The 25,718-nt window shown below is 33.4% G+C and overlaps 1 protein-coding gene across 3 annotated transcripts; it reads left to right on the top strand.

Annotated features, from left to right (window-relative positions):
• The first annotated feature begins 249 nt into the window (after positions 1–249).
• LOC114266897 (uncharacterized) lies at positions 250–8,224 on the top strand. 3 transcript variants are annotated; one of them, XM_082872624.1, is made up of 7 exons: positions 250–651; positions 1,065–1,435; positions 2,107–2,292; positions 2,464–2,565; positions 2,657–2,728; positions 3,232–3,348; positions 6,583–8,224. In XM_082872624.1, exons 1-7 carry the CDS (start codon positions 390–392, stop codon positions 7,876–7,878), a joined length of 2,406 nt encoding a protein of 801 aa, XP_082728750.1. In that variant the 5' UTR covers positions 250–389; the 3' UTR covers positions 7,879–8,224. The 3 variants fall into 3 exon arrangements, with proteins under 3 accessions (XP_082728750.1, XP_082728752.1, XP_082728751.1); XM_082872626.1 differs by having other exon boundaries at positions 276–651; positions 1,077–1,435; XM_082872625.1 differs by having other exon boundaries at positions 276–651; positions 1,074–1,435.
• Positions 8,225–25,718: the final 17,494 nt, after the last annotated feature.

Raw genomic sequence — 25,718 nt, 5'->3', positions numbered from 1 at the left:
ATCATTTTATTTAAATCACATCACCTCTCTAACACATCACATCAAACATAATCTAAATCCAATCTATATAAATTAATAAATTAAAAAATATATTTTTTTAAAATATCCCAAACAAACTCTTAATATATTAATTAAGACACTAATAGATACATCAGCACTCAAATTTTAATGGATTAATTTGATTCCTTAATAAAAAAAATATCTGAGCCGGAGGCCCACATCCTCATGTAATAAGTAATAGTACTACATATATAGCCACATCTATTGGCTTCTCATCTAGACCTAGACCCCCCTCTCTCTCTCTCTCTCTCTCTCTCTCTCTCTCTCATAAGTCTTATTTTCAGACCAGCACTCTGTTGAAACCCTAACCCTAGTTGCCCGATTTCCCCATGGCGGAGGAAGAGGTTGCGGCGGCGGCGGCGGCGGCGGCGGCGGCAAGTCCTCTGCCGTTGGATCACAAGCGCAAGTATGAAGATTTGGAGCCTGAAACACTGATAGCCGACTCAAATGCGAACGATAACGAATCGGACTCCATCAAGAGAGCTGAGGAGGAGGTGGAGGAGAAAGAGGAGGAGGAGGCTGTCGAAGGTGGTGGTTGCGACGAGTCCGAAGCGAAACGACCTCGTTTGCAGGAGAATCTCAAGGGCTCAGGTATTGTCTTCATTTCTCTGCTAGATTTGGTGCGATTGCGTGTCTAGGGTTTTGGCATTGTGGTTTTGTCGCACTAGTTTTTTAGACAGAATGCATTTTCTCTGTTTCTACTGTTTTCATGGGCACATGTACTTAGATTGCTTCTATTTATTTATGCGGAAATTTTTACCCTTAAAAGATTGAATTTTTCATATAAAAATCTTGAAACTGAGCTCTTATGTGATTCCATTTGTTTTCAAAGAAGATACATTGTGGAAAAAAAAGTTAATTTTGATATCCTGTCAAGTTCTAATTGGAAGGGAAGGAAAGGGTCTTGAGTTTGTGTGGACGTGTGTATATATTGTTTCTGGATTCATACCACTAAATTTCTTGATTGAATTGTAAATTTTATGTATAACTGTTTGTTTTTTCAGATGTGGTAGTAGTTGAGAACGGAGTACAAGAAGAGAAGGTGGATGAACTTGTGGAGGAGGATCCTGAAAAGCCATCTGTGGAGAATAATAATACCGAGTCAACGGATACTCAGCAGCCTACAGAGGGAGCTTTGGAGACCGTGAACAGTGAACAATTTCCTTCTACTGATGATCACGAGAAAGAGGACACTCAGCCACCCTCCATTGCAAATCCACAGTTGGAAAGTGCTCTGGAAGAGCCATCCGGAGGGGAGCTTCAGGAACCACCCTCAGCAGAAGTTCCTCAACAAGGGGATTTTTCTTCTGCGGAAGAGCAACCTGTGTCTGAGACTCAAACAATGTCACGGAAAATGGAGGTTCCTAATAATAAGGTGAATTTAAAATATTACTGTATACCCAATTCGGGTTCTTCTGATGTTGTAGAGGAACATTATTGGTTGGGTTTAGCGCCTGATTATTATTATTGTTATTATTAAGAAGAAGCTAAATTTGAAGCAGGATAGATCAACCTTCCTCTCACCCAAACACCCCTGCCCACAAAAAAAAGAAAAAATAAAAAAGAAAAAGAAAAGGGAAGGAGAAATTTAGGGTTGGTTTGTGGGTGTCCTAAAAAAGTGCACTTTTTGTCTTTTTAAGAAAAGATGTGCAGAAGAGGAGAGAGGTGATGCGATAAAAAAAAGATAAAAGATTGATTATATAGTCTATGCCAAATCAGCCCTTAATTTGTTGTAGATTTGATTGATGGACTAATTTGATGGATGGAAGCCTGACGCAGATCAGAGAACTAATTGGTTTAATAAATACAGGGTTATTTGTGAAAATGATATTAATTTTGAGCCCTTGAGTGATGGAAAATAATCGTTAGTTGTATATGAGCTGTCTACTGCATCAGAGGAAGGGCATGTTTAGTGACCATCTTCTTCTGTTTCACCATACGGCTCATGAACATTTAACATTTAGTCTGCTTTGATCTATGGAATTAGCAAGCTTCTATATTCTTTAAGGTGTTTCCTCAATGATTGTTGTGCAAATGTTGGTGCAGGTTGGAGTTCTCATTGGCAAGGCTGGGGATACTATACGGTTTTTGCAAATCAATTCAGGTGCCAAGATTCAGATCACAAGGGATGGTGAAGCTGATCCTTATTCTTCCACCAGGCCTGTGGAACTAATAGGAACTTTGGAAAATATAAACAAGGCTGAAAAACTGATTAAGGATGTTATAGAAGAGGTCTCATGTTGTTTGATTTGTTCTCTTTTTCTTTCTTCCACTCCTTAATTGCTCCCACTTTTTGTTTATGGTTAACCAGTGTGTACTTTGTTCTTTTGATGTAACGATTTGTTTTTGGTGATAGTAGTTCTGAATTTTCCTTTTGCTAAAGCCATGCTTATGCTTTTATAGGCTGATGCTGGGGGTTCCCCTGCCCTTGTGGCTAGGGGCTTCAGTACTGTACAGGCTGCTGGGGCTGCAGATCAAATTCTCATACAAGTTCCGAATGAGAAGGTTAGTTTTGTCTTCTGTTTTTGTGGTTTCCACTCTGTCTCTCTATTGCTTCTTTCTGACCCTGCCGTATCTCAACTTTCTTCTGTTCTAGGTTGGTGTAATCATAGGAAAAGGTGGGGAGACTATTAAAAGCCTACAGACAAGATCAGGGGCACGCATTCAGGTAGTCTTGCGCTGAGATGTATGTGAGAATAAGTAGAAGGATTTTTAACAGAGGTGTAGGCCTTGTTTGGTTTCAAAAATTTCAAAAATTTGTTTGGTTGAATTTTTTTAAAAAGAAAATTCAAAATCACTTTTTTCTCTATTATACATCAATCGGTTACTTTTTTTCTCACATCCATCTATTCAACTACAAAAAAAAAAAAAAAAAAAAAACTTTCCAAACTCAAAAACTATTTTCAAAACATACAACTAAACAAATCTTCAAATTTTGTAAGCTCTTTATAGAAAATTATTTTTCAAAATTTTTTCACAAATACAAACCAAACATGGCTGTAGACTCCTTAATAAGAGTTAAATATCATTTTACAAATACTGACAATGTAAGCACTTTATAGAAAATTATTTTTCAAAATTTTTTCACAAATACAAACCAAACATGGCTGTAGACTCCTTAATAAGAGTTAAATATCATTTTACAAATACTGACAATGTCGTTTTTTTCAGTTGATACCACAACATCTTCCTGAAGGGGACCAATCTAAGGAAAGGACAGTGCGTGTGTCTGGTGATAAGAAGCAGATTGAGATGGCAAGAGAAATGATAAAGGAAGTTATGAGTCAGGTTTGTTTCAACGTTTCACCTTTCCTTTGAGTAAATTGAAGTGGATGTTATTTCTCCTTACTTATTAATTGTTACATCACAAGTAATTTTTTGTTGACTCCTGATCCTCTTGACAACTAGAAACTGAATTATTGAAGCATTATCTTATCAATTGTTCACCTTTATAGACTGTATCTTTGGTATGCTCCTTGCAGGAGATGATTGTAACATTTTATTTTTCATATTTTCTTATTAAATATATGATCAAGTTTGCTTTCATGAATTACTGTTCTGAATCGCAGCATGTTTTTTTCTTGGTTTGGTTTTGTGAAAAATGGTAAAATGTTAAATGTTAATCAATAGTTCATACGGATTTGGGGCCTTATGTAATGAGATATAAATAAAGAATAGCATGGATCGACCTACTCTTGCACGTGTTTGCTTGAAGATATTACATCTTACCCCAGTAGTATGTTATTTTGTAACTTATATATATATATATATATATTTTCCTTTCATTTGTTGCTATCACATCTGTAAAATGTCATGGTCTGTGTTATAAATTGTGTCAAACTCTTTTAATGTACCACATTAAACCATCTTATCTTAACTAGGGCCTTGTGTGCTATCTGTGGATTTCTCTAGAAGCATATGTGGACCTATCTATTTTCCAACTAGGTTCAGCTTCTCTTATCACTTACAAAAAAGAAAAGAAAAAGAGATTCTTTCGTCAGTGTTTAGCATGGTTGATGATTATATTGGCAGTATGTTTTCAGAAAATGAGAGAGAAAGAGAGAGAGAGATAGAGAACATGCATTGCTTGGTCATCCCTTGTGTAAAGATAGGCTGAGCACTTATCATGTTACATGAAAGTATTCTTGATCAGTACTACTGTTGGTTGGTTGAGATGATGTCATATCCGAAGGCATGTGAGTATTATGCATTGTAAATTTTTTTGTAGGTTTGAGTAGCTAAAACTGGGGTAAGGTACTACAAAAATTTGCTGATTTGGTCTTCATTAAGCTGATGTACAGATTTTACACAGTATTAGCTGTTCTATATGCCAAACCGATATATCAATTTACTGTCATGATATAATTACATGTTTGGATAATTGCATGTACATGTAACGGTTCCTATATATTGTGTTGCTTTAGTCGGGCTTTTTCATCTGTTGAAGAAAGAATTGTTGCATAGTTGTGTATTGGAGTGAGAGCTTCATTAGAATTCATGAGGGTTAGCGATATTGATGAATGATCCATGCTAAAGGTCATCTGACTGCAGTTGGGAAGATCTTATATTCAAACTGAGGGTTACCTTGATTTATTTATATTGAAGGTGCCGATTTCGAATTGGTTGGCTTTTAAAAGTGCAGATTTGGCTATTGCCTTCCTCATGGTGTCAGCATTTCCTTCTTGGTGTAGCAATAAACAACCACTATTCACTCTCATCTACTGAAGAGAGGTATCAGGCATTAACTCTCGCGATTGCAGGATGTTAATAGTTGGTAAGATTTGCTTTGAGACTTAAAACTAAAACTAAATAGTATTACTACCACCATGTTGTGTTAGTCTTAGTCCTCTAGTGTCCCCATTTTTCTATGCATGAGACTTGTTGGTCAATAGTGTCATGCCTGGCTAAGTCATCATTTTTCAAGTTTGTGTAAGATTCATATTTCCCAAATTTGATCTGATCTATCCTGAAACATTTGAAGGATATGGTATGTTCTTTTTGCATTGAGCTTTGCACAATGTTAGCAAATCATTTATTTGAAGTCAAAATCAATGTTGGCATTCTGTTGTCTAAGAATTCTGAAAGAGCTCGTATGCAATCTTCTGTTTGATGATGACTGATTTTTATGGTACTTGAAATGCAAATGTTTTTGCCCCCTCCATATTCTTTTTATTTGTTCAAAACCTTCAATTTTACTTCATATTTGATATGCTGGCCAAAATCTGTGCTGGAGATCATCAATTAGGGTCCCATATATTTTTGTCCAAAACTACTGGTTGGTGCTTCTACACCATGCTTCTGGCTATAATTCATTGCGAATCATTTTCATCTGCTAAAGGTTGATGTTACTAGGAGATTTCTAGAATCATTTTTTACACGATTCATAGATTGCAAACACAGTGTTGTTTGACATGAAACTATCATTGATGACTTCGTCAGTTGAGCATTTGAAGTTCTGGGCATGATTTGGATACTGTTTGCTGCAAAATAATACATAGTATTCTTAGGGACATTAACTTCCCAGCATATATGTGCTCGTGTTGAAACTTGTGGGCAGTCGAAGTTGATGTAAATTTTGCACATTTTGAAGCTGTTGAGGGTCGCAGTTGTGTTACATTAGTGTTGGGACATGAGTTGCAAGGAGCAACAAGTCAAGTACAGTGGCTAGCGACTAGAAATTTGAACTGGTAAGAAGTTGCACATCTAAGAGTTGATGGGTGTAAGTGTCTAATTCGGCCATAATCTGATTTGTGCATGTGTAACTTTTGCTCATTGTTGATATGTCCTGTTTTTTCTTCAGTTTTCCTGAAACAGTGGAAAGTGGATGTTAGCATTATTTTCTGGATGAGGGTTTTGAATTTCAGAAGATTTGGAATGTGATGTGTATATATTTTGTTGCAGTTTGAGAAAAGAATTGTGTTTCATGGTTCTGCTGTTTGTTTCTTTTGGTACATGTAAGAATTTGGTTCCTACACTTGAATGTCTCTAACATGTCCTTATAGCACAAACACGAGCTAAGCCAGTGCGCTTTTGTTTGATTTTCTTTTATTTCTTTTTTGGGTGAATTATTTTCTTTTATTTCACTTCATCATTTGTCAATGTTATCTGTTTTATTTTGTTTTGGCACATTTGGATTGGTACCAATGTAAATTTTGAGCATAAATGTGCACAAATTTCTTCAATTTCTTCTGCAAATGCTTTGTTCCTTTGGCTTTCCAGATCTCTGTATCTTATTCAACCATTTCTATTTGTTAGCTTATGTGGGTTGATATTACGGTTTTTGTCATTGTATTCTTGTATGTTTGCTACTCTAACTGCTGTGTTTGTGACAAACTGACAACCATGAGCACCTCCATTGTATAATCAGGAACTGGATCTGAAGCAGCAACTTCTTCATTCAATTTCCTTTTGTTTCTTATTGATCAACAGTATCATATTTATTTAAATAGATCGAGTAAAAAGTTGCTAACTTATGTTTTTTTGTTTTTGTTTTTTTCTTCCCTTCTTTATTGCATTGATTAGTCTGTAAGGCCGTCTCCTCTCTCTGGCGGTCAGCAGGGGTTTCGACCACGTGGGCCAGCTGGTCCGCCACAATGGGGACCCCGAGGTCAACATCATGCGCAGCCAATGGGGTATGATTATCCGCAACGTGGGCCATATCCTTCTCAGAATTCACAGTATCCTCCTCAATCGTATGGTAATTATCGCCCGCAACAAGTGGCTTCAAGAAGTAACTTTGGTCCGGGATGGGAGCAAAGGCCTCCAGCAACAATGCAAGGCCCCCCACCCCAAAGTGGTGGCTATGACTATTATGGCGGACAAGGTCATATGGTTGATGCACCGTCATCTAATCCTGTTCATGGTCCTGGCCCTTCCCCTACCCCTATGGGCCCACCTTCTTCACAGGGAAATTACAATTACAGACAGCCACATGGTCCGGAGTATCAGCAAGCTCCATATTCCCAATCTGCACCTCCTCAGAGTTACGGCCAGGGATACAACGAAACAAAATATGAAAACCAGGCTCCGAGTCATCATTCCTATGGAGGAGATTCACAGTCAGGAGGTTATTCTCAAGGCACTCATTCAGGCTATGCTCAGCAGGCACCATCTTATGGCATGCCACCACATGGACCTCCTTCCCATGTCTATGGTCAGCCTCGAGCTAGTCAACCAGGTGATATGCCTTATCAAGGTCCCATCTCATCGACCCAGCCTCCTTATGGTCAAAATGTGCCACCTCAGCAGACATACCCCTACGCGTCAAGTGGGCCCACACAGCAAACTTATCAACCCCCATATGGTTCTGCATCTGTTACCGATGGTTATAATCAGCCGCCACCTGCTGCTGTATCTGCCTATCCCCAGCAAGGTGGTCAGCCAGTTTCTGGTTATGGTCAGCCCGCAGGAGGACAACCAGCTCAAGGTTATGCTCAAATAGCACCAACCGGAGGTTATGGTTCATACCCATCTTCACAACAAGTTGGTTACACTGAACAACCACCTACTCAGAACAATGCAGGCTATGGTGGCTACCAAGGTGCCCCCGCAGATCCAGCTTACAGTGGTGCTCCTGGTTCAGCTTATTATGGTGCACCACCGACTGGGCAAGCTGGGTATGCTCAACCCGCTCCAACGCAGCAACCGGGCTATGATCAGTCTGTCCCACATTCAGGTGGTGGTTATGGAAGTAGTGGTGTACCTGGGGCTGGGCCCGCACCTGTTGGTGGCGGTTATGGGAAAAGTCTGTCACCCCAGCCTGGCTACCCCCCTCAGTATGATGCTTCAGCTCAGATGTATGGTGGTGCATATCGCTGAAATTTTTTGATATCGGTGGTTGGTGTTAGGAAAGTTGGATTAGAAGTAGATGATGTTCCTTTCTCCTTTAAAATGCTTGCTAGATGGAAGCATCCATCCTTTTATTAAGGTTTTGTTTTTAATGACTGTTCAGATCTATGTTATACTGTTCCAGTACAAGGGGATATTCTATGGTAATTAGCAGAGAACTTGTATGAATCTCATATGACTTCCCACTTCCTACCTTCTTATTCCATGAAGCTATATATGCTATATGTTTGTTTAGTGCGGTGTTGCTTTTTGAGGGTTAAAAACTTTATTTTTATTTTTATTTTTTCATATAAATAAAATGGTAGTCTTTGTTTTAGTTTGTGTGCTGTGTTTTTTGGGCATCTCCTGGGTCTTACTGGAAGGCAAGAAGTTGGTAGTTTCTATTTCTACTCTATTTTGGCTCAATTTTTTTCTATTTGTGTCGTTCTAATATTAATTTCTGAATAAAAATAAAGTGCTTGGATATCAACTACCTACATTTGCGGAAATCGTTTTTGTTTGGAGGTTTTGAAACAGTAAAATGGTGTGAATTGAGCAATCTTTGATTCTGTGAATATGAGTGGGGTATTTCTCATCTAGTGATTTTGTTTTTGGAAAATTCTATTTCCATGACACATTTATCTTTGGGTAAATTACACTTTGCCCTCTTAAAATTTCACTTATTTCTCACTTTGACCTTTTAAATTTGATTTTTTTCATTTTGGCCCTTTATGTTTACAATCCTTCATACTTTGGTCCTTTATATTTACAATCCGTCTCACTTTGGCGCTTTAAATTTGATTTTTACCTATTTTGGCCTTCATGTTTGTAATCTTTCCCATTTTGATTCTTCATATTTGCAATACTTTCCACTTTACTTTTAGACTAACTTCCATTCAAAAAAGTAACAGAATTTGTTACATTACTAACACATCAGCTCTATATAATGTAAAAAATTCACTAAAGATGCAAAAAATAAAAAACAAAAAAAAAGAGGATTTTTTTTAGTCTCTAGTGATTTTTTTTTTTTTTGAAATTTATTCATAAATATTATTACATTATAATTAGATACAGCTAAAAAAAAAAGTTCACTAAAGATTAAAAAAAAATGATAGTAAATTTTTTATTTCATAATTGACAATACAGGTGTTTGAATAAATATATTTTCATATTTGTTCGTCTTTAGTAATTTTTTTTCTTCTTGTTTTAGTTAAATTTGTTTTAATTTTTTTAGCTAATGTAATAATGTTTATGAATAAATTTGAAAAAAAAAAGTTCACTTATAAGTTTTTGTTTTCTATTTTTTATTTTTTTGCATCTTTAGTGAATTTTTTACATCACATATGGAGCTAATGTGTTAGCGATGTGGCAAATTCTGTTAGTTTTTTGGATGGAAGTTAGTTAAGGAATAAAGTGGGAAGAATTGCAAATATGAAGGGTCAAAGTGGGATGGATTGCAAACATGAAGGGTTAAAGTGGGAAAATTAAACTTAAGGGGCTAAAGTGAGAAAAATTGCAAACATAAAGGGCCAAAGTGAAAACAATTAAACTTAAAGGGCCAAAGTGAAAATGGGTGAAATTTTAGGGGGGCAAAGTGTAATTTACCCTTTATCTTTTTACCTTCTCTATTTTGGGTAGTTCTATTTCTACACACTAATTCTATTCAGTTTACAAACTTAATGAAATTTTTCATTAATACAATTTTGTCCTAGAATAAAAATACTATAATACGCTCATCTTTTTCTATTCAAACTCTATTTCTAAAACACCACAACCATTCTTTATCTCCAGTGCCACCTCTTTCATCCGCTATCCCCTCCCGTTGCCTCTTTTCTTATCCACCTGTAATCATTTTCCTTCATGAACCATACACACCCACAAGTCTCTCACTATGAATCACTCCATGTTAACTGTGGAAGTCTACGATGAAGAGAGATGAGCTAGAAGTGGCGATGGTGGTGGCGATGGAGGGTTGAAAGTTAGGTGCCTCTATTTACATATCATATTTTGTCTTAAGGCACACCATTAATTGATTATTTTTTTATTACAATAATAACCTTACCTAAAATGACCAAAATGACCACAAAAGAATATCAATACACACCTTGAATACACAATATCCAAACCCTAACCCTAGCAACCATTGTTGCAGCCACCGCTGTTGCCTCATCGCCCATCTCCAGTTCCGGCAAATCCTCATCATCACAAACCCTTGCCGACGATCTCTCTCTCTCTCTCTCCATCTCTTCACTATTAGCCTTTCTTTTGGGTTGTTTTGCCGCTATGACTGTTCATACTTTCGACAACGGAGAGTTTTGGCTTTACTCAGAGTTCTTCACTGACGACGACATACTCATGGGCAAAGAAAACTTCAACAAAAATGGCCTTAACTCTGTTTTTGGCTCCAACTTTGCCCTCCTTTACGATTTTGGCTCCTACTCGCATGTTGAGTTTGTTTTGGGTTCAATCGAGACTGAGAGCGACGAGGAGGAACTACTCGCCTGGTTGACTTGCTGGTTGGCTGAAAATGGCCTCTGCTCCTCAAAATCTCGAGGTATGCTTTCGATTTCTTCTAGGTTTTGGTGTCGATTTCGTGAAAATGAGTTGTGATTTTGTACTCTGTGTTGACTCAAAAGCCCTAGGTTTTGTCCGGTTCACCTCAATCGATGCTAAACGCATGCGAAAGCCCCAACGGCCCTTCGCCACCGACTACACCGCCGTGAAAATGAGTTAGATTTTTTTTTTTATATAAATAATTTGAGGTGTGTATTAAGTGGTGTGGGACTAAAGATAAAAATGGAACGTTGTGGTGTGTGTTGAAAAAAATTAAGTTTTTTTAAATTATTAAATATGTGAATTGAGTAGTGATTTGCCTTGAGACAAAATGTAGTGTGTAAATAAAGGCACCCTTGAAAGTAACGGCAACAATAGTAAAAGATGAGTGGATGAATGGAAAAAATAAAAATAAAAATAGACTCTTTTTGGTATAGTGTTAGAATATATTTAAAATAAATAAATAAATAACCTTCGTATTTCAATATGGTTTTATCTTTTTAGGGCTAAAAAATTTTAAAAGTTTAAAAATATTTTTTTGGTATTTATTTTTTTATCAAATTAATTTATATTTTTCTCATAAAAATTTCAAAAAATTGATTCAAAAATTGAAACCAAATCTAGCCTTAGGGTTTTAATATTGAAAATGAGGGTAATATTGGAATATAGAGATGTGTAATGAGAATTTATATTTTTATAATATGTGTATTGAGAAAGTGTTCATTAAGTGTGTACTGAGGAGAAGGGTGATTCTACCTACACCACTATTTAACCTCTTTACACCTTCCATCTCATTACACCACTAGAAAAAAATGTAATTCTCATTACACCCCCAATATATTACCAAAATTAATCCTAAATTAACTATTTCATCTCTTTACACCACTAATTTTGGTAACACGATGCTAAATAATTTACATTATTCCGGTGTTATGTTGCTGGAAAAAATAGATCTCTCCAACATTTTGTTACTATACATTTACAAAGTCACTTTCTTCCAAACAATGATTTCTTAATTTGTGGTAGGTATATTCGGTAATACAACACTAATTAATTTGAATTACTCTAATACCATGTTACCAAACAATATTTTTTTTCCCAGCATTATGTTGCCGTCCAATTAGATAATAACAAGAAATTAATTTGGGCCACTTGTGAAGTACATGTTCAGTAATACATTGCTATACAAATAGGATTACTCTAGTGTCATGTTGCCAAATTACAATAGAGTTGTCTAGGCCCCCATCGCTGTACATTGAAAGATTTAGTTTTTCCTTGAAGCATGCATAAAAAAATTCATAAATCAAACACGCATCCATAAAATCATACATAAAAAGTACTCATAAAATTATTCATAAAGACATCAAGGGTACGAATATCCATAATGTATTCATAAATCTGTAATTGTTTGCATCCATCAATCAAACATGTTATCACAATTAGTCTTGGTAATTTGTGGGTAATTTTTCCCCTCTTAATAGAAATAGACATCCACACTTTTTAGAACCTGTCAACCTCAATCGTCCTCCCTTAATCTTTGTGCTGTCTCTGTAGTAACCACTTCTTTCACAAGCAAGTGTAAGTCATGATTTTTTGTCATTACCTCCGGCATCTAATGTCTTTATAATAATGACAAATTCAGTATTCTTCCCAATGTCAGAAGCCCATTTCATTAATACTTCACGACTACTAAAAATGTAAAGATAATAAATATATTTATACGTCAAATTATTTATAAAACTCAATATAAATTTAAAAAAAAAATCGTATTCATAAAAAAAACTTAACAAACCTTACCTGTAATGAATTCATGACTAAAGTTCACTAATATTGTAGTAGTTACGTTGTTGCAATGAGTATAAATATAATCATTCCAGGCAAAAAAATAAAAAATATAAAAAAATAAAACTAAAAATACATGGCAATGAGAAGCCGAACAAATTAAAAAAATTCAGTTTGGGGTTACTAGAAATGTATCTTTTATTCGGTAGTTGGTTACCAGACTTATATTTTTTGTTCAGCAATGTGATGTTGGACTATTTTATTTTGTTCGATTTCGAACCACCAAACGAAATTCGAATACCAGTCCATAAAAATGAAACAAAAACTTATCAAATAAATAAAAAACTCACCATTTTACTTTTTTGATGGTTTTTCGCCACCGTTTCTTCATCCATTGCTTTCTTTAATGATCAAAATATTCTGATTCTCACTTTTTGAAAGAGATATGTAAGAGAAAAGAAAAATTAATAAAGGAAAAAGAGGAGTAGGGATTAAAGACCAATGGGTGTAAGGAGATAACAAAATATATTTAATTTTAGTATTTTGTCCTTAAAGGTAATTTCACACATGGATAAAATTGAGAAGAAGAAGAAAAACTCATATGGAAGGTGTAAAGAGATAAAGTAATGGTGTAAGTAGAATCACCCCTGAGGAGAATTAGTATGTGGAAATAGAATTATCCCTCTATTTGTGATATATTATTTTTTTGGTGTAATTCTACTTACACCACTATTTAACCTCTTTACACCCTCCATCTTATTACACCACTAGAAAAAATGTAATTCTCATTACACCTCTAATATATTACCAAAACTAATCCTAAATTAACTATTTCATCTCTTTACACCACTAATTTTGGTAACACGATACTAAATAATTTACATTATTCCGGTGTTATGCTGCCGAAAAAATTAGATCTCTGCAACATTTTGTTACTATACATTTACCAAGCCACTTTCTTCCAAACAATGATTTCTTAATTTGTGGTAGGTATATTCCGTAATACAACGCTAATTAACTTGAATTACTCCAATACCATGTTACCAAACAATATTTTTTTCCCAACATTATGTTGCCGTCCAATTAGATGATAACAAGAAATTAATTTGGGCCACTTGTGAAGTGTTTGTTCAGTGATACATTGTTATACAAATAGGATTACTCTAGTGTCATGTTGCCAAACTACAATAGAGTTGTTTGGGCCCCCACCGCTGCACATTGAAAGATTTAGTTTTTCCTTGAAGCATCCATAAAAAAATTCATAAATCAAACACGCATCCATAAAATCATACATAAAAAGTGTCCATAAAATTATTCATAAAGACATCACGGGTATGAATATCCATAATGTATTCATAAATCTGTAATTGTTTACATCCATTAATCAAATATATTATCACAAATTTTTCCCCCTTAATAGAAATAGACATCCACACTTTTTAGAACCTGTCAACCTCAATCGTCCCCCCTTAATCTTCGTGCTGTCTTTGTAGTAACAACTTCTTTCACAAGCAAGTGTAAGTCATGGTTTTTTGCCATTACCTCCCGCATCTGATGTCTTTATAATAATGACAAATCCAGTATTCTTCCCAATGTCAGAAGCCCATTTCATTAATGCTTCACGACTACTAAAAATCTAAAGATAATAAATACATTTATACGTCAAATTATTAATAAAACTCAATACAAATTAAAAATAAGAAAAAATCGTATTCATTAAAAAAACTTAACAAACCTCATCTGTAATGAATTTATGACTAAAGTTCACTAATATTGCAATAGTTGCATTGTTGCAATGAGTATAAATATAATCATTCCAGGCAAAAAAATAAAAAATATAAAAAAATGAAACTGGAAATACATGGTAATGAGAAGCTGAACAAATTTAAAAAATTCAGTTTGGGGTTACTAGAAATGTATCTTTTATTCGGTAGTTGGTTACCAGACTTATATTTTTTGTTCAGCAATGTGATGTTGGACTATTTTATTTTGTTCGATTTCGAACCACCGAACAAAAGTTGAACACCAGAAAAATAAAACAAAAACCTACCAAATAAATAAAAAAAACTCATAATTTTACTTTTTTGATGGTTCTTCACCGCCGTTTCTTCATCTATTGCTTTATTTAATGATCAAAATACTATGATTCTCACTTTTTGAAAGAGATGTGTAAGAGAAAAGAAAAATTAATAAAGAAAAAAGAGGAGTAGAGATTGAAGACCAAGGGGTGTAAGTAGATAACAAAATATATTTAATTTTAGTATTTTGTCCTTAAAGGTAATTTCACACATGGATAAAATTGAGAAGAAAAAAAAAAAACTCATATGGAAGGTGTAAAGAGATAAAGTAATAGTGTAAGTAGAATCACTTTTTTTTTTTTATTTTTTTAATTTTATCCATGTGTGAAATTACTTTTGAGGACAAAAGATAAAAATTAAATATATTTGATTATTTCTTTATATTTATTACAATTCAATCCCTACTTTTGTTCTTTTCTCATTTTTTATTTTTTATTATACATCTATTTTCAAAAAATGAGAATTATAGTGTTTGGATCATAAAATAAAACAATGAACGAATAAATGGTGATGAAGGACCAGCGAAAAAGTGAAATATCGAGTTTTTCTGTTTGTTTTTTATGTTCTCATTTTGTTTTTGAGATTCAAAATCAAAACACATATCCGGTAACCTACTGCTGAACAAAAAATACTTGTTCAATAACCTATTGCTGAACAAAAATGTACATGTCCGGTAACTCACTACTAAACATTTCCAGTTTCATTTTTCTGACATTTTTTTTGAATGATTATGTTTCTATTCATTGCAATAAGACTAGTAGTGCATATTTAATGTTTTGTTAGATTTATTTGCTTCCTGATCATCCAGTACATCCAAAAGCAAGTAATTAAATTGATTTTCATCACCCATGTGCTAATAAATGGGAGAAATCATATACTACTTGTATTGATCAATTCTGTACGTTTGTTAGTCCTAATGTAGTGACTACCAAAACTATCAACATAAATGGTTCGTGATAATATCTCAATGTGTTTTTATATATGTTTGTATTGACAAATTTGAATATATTTGTATTGAAAAATTTTATGAATATTTTTATGGATGTTTGTACACTTCATATTTTTACGGATGCTTGATGTTTTAAGAAAATTTAACCTATAAATGTGCAGCAACAGATGGTTGGACAAATCTAGTTTGCTTGGCAACATGACACCGGAATAATCCAAATTGTTTGACAATGTATAACCGAACTGGTCCATCATAAATTTAGAAAAAATTGATGTTTAAAGGAAAGTGAATCTGTAAACGTGCAACTACAAATGGTTGGACAAATATAGTTTGTTCGGTAACATAATACCGGAATAATTCAAATGGAATAGGTGTAATGAGAAAAATCTATAGAGTTTTGAAAAGGGTTTAATTTAGGATTTGTTTTGATATTATAAAGGGTGTAATGAGAATTTCAATTTTTTCTTAATGATATAATAAAAAAATAAGTATAAAAAGATAAAATTATAGTGTAATTTCCCTTTGCTTTTACTTTCCCCATTAATAAAATTTGAAGAATTTTGTTAATCATATTACATGGGACTTGCAATGATATTTTATTTTGGATCTATCATATACTGCATAAATGCTCAAAATAATGAAAGACACAATCGCCATTTTTGGTTTTTATTTATAAAATAATTTTAAAAAATAAATATGACCCATCTTATTAGGTATGATTCATCATTACTAAACTAAAATTGATGCATAACTTGCCTTATTATGTATAATTTATCTAACAATTTTATTACACAAACATGAAAATAATTTATATAACAAATTCACGACCAAATAAACAAATAATTTAATAAAATATTATTTGCATAAAAATTTAAGTTATACAACAGTACCCAAATCAATTAAAACTCTACAAAACTAAATACAAATTACACCAATCACTTGATTAAAGTTTGATTTTAACCCTAAGATAAAGAAGTTAGTTCTTCTCATACTACTATAACATCTACTCCAAAAAATGTACACTCTAAACTTTACCACTCTGCCTTTCTTTCTTTCGTTTCTTTTTCTCCTTGTTTTCTTTCTTTCTACTCTTTTTCTTCCTTTCTTTTCTTTTGATTCCCCTCAGCTCTGTTCCCCGCTAGCTTGCTCTCCTCTTCTCCCTTTATAGGAGAATTCCCCAAAGAAACAAACAAAACAAAATAAGAGAGGTAATGGAGTGGTTGAGAGTTTGTCCAAAAGTACACTAGAAAATATTGTACACTTTATAATATATAATATTTAAAGATCTAAAATATATTATTTATGTTAATATTTATATAAACATTCAAAATATATAAAAACACATAAAATTATAAAATAATACAAATAAATAGATTAATAAAATATATTTTAGTGAGTCAAATGTATAACATTTAGGTTCCGATCACACCCCTCAACTTCCATTTTGCTAGTTATTGAGCAAAACAAATTAAAAAGAAAAACAAAGAAAAAAGAAAAAAAGCTGACATCTATCTATGCCGTTTTCGTAAGAAATACAATTGCATTTAGCATATACAATTAGCTTTTGAAACCCTAAGTTACCCTTAGTGGGCGAGTTATAGTCTTGTTTGGATTTACAGAGAATTTACTCACAAAATTATTATTATTATTATACTTTGAAATCAAAGGATCTTTACAACCCAAATGCTAAAAGTTTAGAAAATCATAATTTCCCTACATTAGAAAAATAATTAGTCAGAGTACAAAAGCACTAGTAATCCTTAGGAATACTACATTTATTTCTAAAATCAATGTGTGTGATTTTTTTTTTAAATTTGATTTACACAGATACTTTCTCAACTTAAAAATAAAACACAACTCTAAATTTTTTATCAGAAGCATGCTTTGACTCAATTCTCTCCAGTTTACTCTCAACAAATGAAGCACTCTAAAATGGCTCAGCTCACCAGTATATATATGTGAGAGAAAACTTATGTTTAACAAAATAAAAATTTCTCACATTTAGAAATAAAAAACACTGTATAGAAAAAGTATGTATAATCCAATGATAGGAAATCCGAAAACAATGAAATTATGCCACTTTATCATTTGAAAAATCATGCTAATTCCAAGATCAATTAGGGCTTTATTTTTTGTTGTAATATTGGGTCAAAGAGAATTATCTACAAAACTGAATAAATGGTGAAAAACAGGTATCCAAGAAATAAATGAAACAAGTGCAACATATGTGAAACACTGCTTTACTGACTCGCCATTTTAACTCTTTGTTTTTTTTTTTTTTTTTTTTTTTTTTTTGTTACATGTGATTCACAACAATCTTAATTTTTTTTGTTACATGTGATTCACAACAATCTTAAATACTCTCCACGTTATCGATTTTTTTTTTTTTTTTTTTTTTTTTTTTTTTTTTTTGAGAATCTCCTTATTTTGCTCACAAGATAACTTCCTCCTAAAATAACAGTTAAAATCTATTCTTGAGACACCGAAAAAAATGGCTATATGAATAAAAGGTTTTTCTATATATGCTCAATGAGCTAACTACTGATAATTGAAATAAGAATTCTTTTAAATAATAATAATAAGGCTCAAACAAAGAAAGATGTCTAAAATCATTTATCAAAATATACCATGATCCATATGTTACAAGGACAAAATGGCGTAAAAATGATGATTTCAATATTTTCCAACCAATTAGAAAGAATAATGAGACTTAACGACATAATTAGCTGTCAAAGAAAATTTAAAAGCAAATGTCAAATAACCCTAAAAAAAAGAATGGTAGGCTTAAAATCTTACACGGGTTGCAATTTCCGCATTAGACATCAAGATTTTCAAATATTATGTCCCCAAATCTGTAACTAACAACCCAGATTTTTAATTATTTTGTAAACTTTATACTAATATTATTTAATTATAGTTGGAAAAATATATGATTTATTTTGTATTATTATGTATAATTTTTTAAAATAATATAATTATTATAAATTTAGAGATCAAAGTATAAATAAATAATAATAATAATGAGTGTGGTAGTAAAATAAATAACTTATTTTCTATTGATATACGATAGAATATAATTTAATTAAGAATTAATTTATTTATATAATTACATAAAAAAATTAGGTTAAAACATAATTATTTTAAATATTTATTAAAGATTAGAACGAATCATAAAATTTATTATCAAATTTACGGAGGAGATTCGGGGCCACGTATAAATAGGGAGGTGATTCACCTGGGCGGAGAAAAGTAAACGAAGGAAAGAAGAAAGAAAGGAAAATGAGAGAAAAGAGAGGAAAGAAAGGAAGAAAAAATAATGAAAGCTGAGAAGGTTTTTAATAGTAGAAAGAAAGTGTAAAGTATTAAAGTTAAGGTGAGTTATATTATATCTTGAGTCACTATAATATATTTTACGTATATTTTGATTTATCATTATTTATTTTATACGAGTTATGTTTTATAAATTATTATAAATTATATAAATATTTCAGTTACGTAAATTTATTTTTAAACTCTATTTGTGAAAATGAAACTCATGGATATGTTTATTTATATTTTAAAGAATATTTGATTATAACCTTATAAGCAATTATGTTTTGTAAGTACCATCACGGGAGTCCCACGCCTTTGAGGACTTAAATAACCATTGGCCTCTGTTTGACTACTTTTGTGATCCTCTGTTTGCCATGGATCCATTGATCTCTGTTCGGTGCTGATCAAAATGCTGTACGGAGCTAAGTGCTTCACTGTTGTGGGAGCCACCTCTAGAGTTCGTATGAGCCACCTCTTGAATCCGTACTTCTGTTCTGACTGTCACTTCTGTGACCTTTGTTCTGTTTTGTACCGTGGTTATGGTCATTTACTTACATAATTTCTGTATTTCAGTTTCTGCCACTTAAATGATTTGTTTACCAAATTACCATGGTTATGGTTATATATTTATATAATTTATGTATTTCAGTTCTGCTACTTAAATGATTTATTTACCAAATTGAGTTATATAAATGTTTTGACTTAACTAACTATCCATGGTTATTTTGTGTCCCTTATACTCTTGATATAATATTTCTCACTCTGCCATGTGCTTATAGCTGTTAACCAATTTTCAGGAAACATGCAATTCAAAAATAACTTTTGAAAAGTCTTAGACGCGGGGCTGCGGAATAGACACACACAATACTTTTATAATATTTTTCTATATAAATATCAGCCTTTTTGGTCAATACATTTTCTAATAAAAATAGAAGCTCCGATGATTATTTTGGTACCCTTACTTAAATATTCTTTCGCTCGCGTTTATTAATTTGTTTAAGAATTGGTCAGAGGTAACCTTAGTTACTGGCCATCACGATACTTAACCCTTAGATATGGGGAACGGGTCATGACAAAATCAGTCAAGTAATATCTGTGTATGACTTGCACGTGTTTAGACCGAGTATGAAATAAATGAATATTATAATGAGAAATAACGCAGTGAATTAAGACAAAATTATATTTCTAAGGTAACAAAATTACAACTTAAACTTAATCACCTCAGTGTGTTTGGTTTGAGTTTTCTAGATTAAGTTTTTTGAAAATTGACTTTTTTGATTTTCGTGTTTTTTTGTTTTTAGTAAATATTTTTCAAATTTTAAACATTTTTTTTACTTTTTTAGATGCACCTTACTTAGATGTATCTAAAAAGTAAAAAATTTGTGAAAAAATATTTTAAAAAATTAATAAATACATAAAAATACAAAAAATATATTGAATTCTTGTATTTTTGGTATTTGTGAATTTTTAAAAGATTTTTTTTGCATTTTTTTTTTTTACTTTTTAGGTGTATTTATGTTAGGTGTGTCTAAAAAGTAAAAAAATTGCTTAAAATATTAAAAAAATTCAGTAAAAACAAAAAAATACGAAAAATAAAAAAGTAGAATTTTCTAAAAAGTGTTTTTTGAAAAGTGAAAACAAGCAAGGTGTCATTGCTCAATTTTGTTTATTTTTTTAATTTAAAAACATAAAAATTTTATACACACAACAAGAAAAATAACAAAAAGTTTTTTTATTTTTAAATAAACACTTGAAAAAAAAAAAAACACATAAAGTTCAAAATAAATGGTCTTTTAGAGCCAGATTCCAAGGCTTATTGTGATAAAGTTCCTCAATGAAAAATATTGATTACATCCTTACTGTAACATGTCTCAAATAAAATTACTTTTGTTTCACTTAGCTGTTCCTGAAATAAGGTTTGTTCAGATCTTTCACCATAGAGGTACTTATATCATTTGAAAATATCACAACTGCAATGCAGGAGAAAGATGCCCTCAACTTAAAGGAAATTTTACCTGCAAAAGGATTAGAAACCAAAAATAAATATACACATTTATTATTATTATTTTATTTATTTTTCATTTTTCTTCTTGAGCATCGCTCCATCGAAGCATCAAGCACCTTTTTTTTTTCCTCTTTTTTTTCTTTTTATTCTTCTCCTTCTCCTCATTCTCCTTGCCAAAGTATCGAGCGCCATGCCTGAATCCACGAATTCAATGACTGCGACGTTGATACAACTCTCCCACCAATTATCTTGCTCCTTCCATTTGTCCTCTTCGTCCTCTTCTTTTTTAAAGGGAACCTGCAAATAGGGATGACCATTTGTGTCCAATCTGCAAGGCTTGTCCATACCTGCCCAAACTTGATCCGACACTTATGTGGGGCGGGAGCCGATTATATTTTGGTCACTAGTAACAAGGGTGGGGCAGCGGCGGATATCGTCTCCCCCAATCCAAACCCGACCAATATAATTATATATATATATAAAATTAAACATAAGAAATGAATACTAAAAATCTGTGACTTTGTTTAAATATAAAAAAATAAATAATAATCCTAAAAGCCTCACTGTTTATATATACAGAAACCAAGGAAATTATTTAGTGTGTTAATGATTTAAATGGTTATTAATTTTTTTTGGCTATTTGAAATGTGGTCGGGTATCCGCGGGACGGGAATGGGGTTGAAAATGTTCACTCGTAGCGAGGTCGGGGTGGGGGTAGGGGATGACAAACCTGCCCCATGGCCATCTCTACCTGCAAGGGAAACCATAGAGTGAAAAGCTGCCAAGATCAATCTGTTACATCACAATTTTTTTTTTCTTTTTTGATATGGCCTCCTTTCATGCTGTCACTCTTTTCTATGATCTCAATGAAACTTTAGAGGAGGTACATGATACTGATTCTTTAGATCCTTTTAGAGTTCCAAAGTTCTTGCTTTCAACCTAATAGTGTCACTCGACCAGCTATTGACAACTAAATTTCACATTAATGTTAATTCTCACACACTGAAAATGTGTGTAGAGACCGTGACTGCGGTGTCAAATTTGTCCCGCCAATTATAGAGCAGAACAAACGAAGTGCAGCAGCTGGTTACAACTCTTTCTTTTTCAGCGCTTGTATTAAGATGCTCGGTGGGAAATCAGCCAGTTGAAGAAATAAAACAAGGAACTGAAGAGATGGGCAACAACAATGGCCAGATCTTTGGCGCCCTAGTGTACCTCATTCGACAGCCAACAGGGTGTGATCTCCTTCAGAAACCTTGCAAATCTTGAAACAAGGCCTTCAAGGGCTTCTCAATAATGAATCCCGATGATCCAAATAGGGACTTTTGGTAAGAAAAATTAATAATAAAAAAAACTAATTGAAATCTTTGAATTAAATAACTTAATCGAAATCCGCGACAATGGCGCCAAAATTGAGTAGGTCGTTTGCACACCAAAATAAAATGAATAAAAACTGGTAGCAACTACAACTATGCAGAATAATAGCCAAGAACGGGTTTGAACCACAGGAACTAGGACAAGTTGTTTTTAATTTAAAGATTTTGGCTTTGAAAATGTAAGGTGAGAAAAATAAAATCTTAGGGTTTAAAATTCACTACTAATCTTGTAATTTGGGGCTATTGTATTTAGAATGTAGAAAATCATTGAGTTAGGTAGTACGATATATCTTGGTCAAAACATATCACTTAAAATAGTTTCTGTTTTAAAATCAGAAAGTCATGAACTATTTTTCCTTTGCACGGACCACCACCACTAGTCTAAGGTTGATGCACTGCAACGCCTTGAAATAAATAACAATATTAATTAGATAACAACACATAATGAAATAATTATCCTCCATTAATTTCAATTGCTTGTACAAAAGAGAAACATACGCAAATATACATTCACAAAGTCTAACCCTGGAATCTATAACATATGTTACGTGATAAGGAAATAGGATGAAGATTAACAAATAAGCTAACGCCCTAATGGCTATAATTTTCCAAGACGATACTTAGTTACAACAAAATTGAGTTTTAAACTCAATACAGATAAAGCCCTATGTTTGTACAAAACTAATTATAACAAGTAAACAAAATAAAGCTCTTACTCCAAGTCCTCCCAAGCTATCGCCTTGGTGGAAGCATATCATCAGCATCTGAAAATGATTTTTTACATAGGGCGAGCCAAAGCCCAGTAGAGATACCATATCACAATTTATAAATCTTAACAAAGATATAAGGTGAATGCATATGCAATGCTTGTGCCAAAAATATTTATATCTCTTTCCAAAACTATGCAATGTAAGGTTTATATTCCAATTCATGAAATAATTTCCTTTATAATATAAAACAGGGCAGTGAATCATACTCTGGGAATCCCTAGGTACGTGTTTGCAAGTAGACTATACAAGTACTACAAATTGTCATTTTTACTAGTATTAACTGGAAAGTCGACACCTATCCATGCAGGTTTTTAATCTTTCACCAAGGACACACAGGCCAACTTAACTTCCATAACCACACTCCCTATCCAGATTCGCCAAGGTATTCACAATTTTTTTTTTCTCAAAACAAGATATACTTTCAAATGTGTTAAATATACAACAATTTTGAATGCAATGGATGAGAAATTAGTTTCAATTCTCCTAGTTCTTATGCAATTTCTATAACAATCATAGTTATTCTCTACCGATAGCCCAAAACAGATATCTCTAAACAGATAAATAATTTCCATAGCACTAAACATTCCGAAAATCTCAAGATGAGAGTGATAATATATATCCAACTCCACCATCCTCATCAACATCAATCCAATTTCACATTTCCAACATCAATTCCATTTATCATTACGTGAAGAAATGGTTTAGAAATACTCTTCTGATCCTAGGGGACGCTCGAGATCCTCTGCTAATCACCTGAAAATGAATAAACACTCCGGTCGGGGGTGCCGGAATTAGCACTCTGACGGGCAAGTCAGTCTCCACACTCAAGATTACTTGTATTCTAAGTTAAATATCTTGATTCTCACATACCTCTTTTTGGCTGATGTTCCTCTATTTATATCTTTTCTTTCTTAGGCCTCGGGATTAGGTCCATTTTCAATTCGCTATTCGGCATATTTTATAGGACACCACCCTTCACTCGGCCCCTTGCCTAACCAGCTGTTTGGTCGAGTAGGGTTGGATTCGTGCGTACGTGCTGACGCCGAATTCCATATAATTTGACTCTCCCATGTTCGATTATCCGGAATCTCTACGAGTCTGTAATGACCCCGACCTCCGATTGATGCTAATTCATGATTAATTATGCTTAACAGTAATTTAGAAAGCATTTGAGATTTATTTGCATGTGTATTGCATTATTTATGTGTTTCTATCTGTTTGCCATAAAATGATCTGTTCATGTCTTTGACTTTAAACTGCGAATTGAAAGTCTTATTGGCGTCCGAATCAGAAATTTACTTGATTTATGTGCTAGCTAGAATTTATAGAATTTTATGGTAGGTTTAATTAAAATTCAGTTCGGAGCGATTAAATTAGATTAATTAAAGTTAAAATTACATTAGTTGGACTTATCTACCATTTTGCCACTTAGTGGACCACTACCTAAGATCATATCGTAGCCTTATTACACTTGATCATACAACCCTTCCTCAGCCATTTTGAAGAAAAAACTGATTAAAAGACAGAGAGTAGGAGGATAGACTTGAGTTCATCAAACTTAACTTGGAGACTTGGAGACTTGGAGAAATTGAAGGTTGATTTCGTATTTGAGCTTCCATTCTTGTAATTAAGGAACCTAGGTAAGGAATTCATCATTCTAATTGTGAATTAAGTTAGATTTTGCATGGTTCATGAAAGATTAGAGTTTAAAGTCTAGAATTGGTTTAAAATGTTGAATTGGGTAATAATCCATGCATGCATGTTCATATCATAACATTTTGAAGTGTTTTCATGGAAATTCTTGCATGCAAGACCATATTCTAGTTATAGTCCATGAGTTCATCATGATTTTGAGTTTAATCTTGCATTTGGTTATATTTTTGGAGCATTGAATTCAATTGAACACTTGCATGTCATGTTCTTTAATAATTCTTGGAAGTTTGTTTGAAATTGTGTTTAATTAACTCACCTTTGGGCTTTAATTTTACAAATTGATCTTTAAAACACCTTATACTATGAGTTTACAAGTGTTTTCCAGAAAATAGGCCCAAGAGGTTGAGTTTTGAGGTGTTGAATACCTGGTTTGAGCTTGGGAGGCAAATCTGAAAATTCCAAAATTTGGCTTCCTCGCTCGAGCGAAGGATTCCACGCTCGAGCGACCATCGTTTGTTCAGAGTTACGCTCGAGTGAAGGAATGGTGGCTCGAGCGTAAATTGCAAGCTCTCAGGTTTTTGGTGCACGCAGACACACGCTCGAGCAAAGAGCTATGTTTCACGCTCGAGCGAGCGTCGAGCGGGCATCGAGCGTAAAATTTCAACAACCAGTACTTTTGCATTTTTATAGACCGCTCGAGCGAAGGAGTTTACGCTCAAGCGACCCCTCTATTTTGACAAGCTCGCTCGAGCGAGGAAAGCCATGCTTGAGCGAGACCCCTGTTTTCAGCAAGTTTTGAAAAATATTTTCCAAGGCATCTTTGCATCCTCATTCCATCCTAGGCATTCCTAGGCCATGTTTTAGACCCCATAATGAGGATAAGAGATTAGAAACACACTAAGAGCCAATGAAATAAGTTTTGTACAATTAGAACGTGTGTTTCAAGTATGCATCTGTTATGTGTTGTGTAGGTCACGTGCCACGTACCGTTTGACCAAGTTTACTCCGTCTGTCTATCTCAAGGCCCACTGTGAGTAATAACTCTGTAAAGTTATGTTTAACCTATGTATTTTCTGACTGGTACGGTATGATCTATTTTCTGAAATGCTATCTTACGAATGATGAATGAATGTCTAATTTTTTGAAAAGTATTTGTGGCACCCTTAGTTCACGTGGCCCTCGCCCGGGGGTAACAATACCGCGGCCAATCTGGACGTGACCCTTGCCTAGGGGTAACAATACCATGGCTGCTTGCGCGCAAGATATGGACCTTTGTGGTCGTTGGTACCAACTATATATGTGGGTCTCTGGACCAATCTGATCTGATAGCTAATGAGTGTACCGCGTATGATT

This window comes from Camellia sinensis, chromosome 6 (genome assembly GCF_055761805.1).
Source record: "Camellia sinensis isolate YWXY chromosome 6, ASM5576180v1, whole genome shotgun sequence".
NCBI classification, from domain to species: Eukaryota; Viridiplantae; Streptophyta; class Magnoliopsida; order Ericales; family Theaceae; genus Camellia; species Camellia sinensis.
Note: the sequence above shows the minus strand (reverse complement) of the source record. Positions and strands in the feature narration are given on the sequence as shown.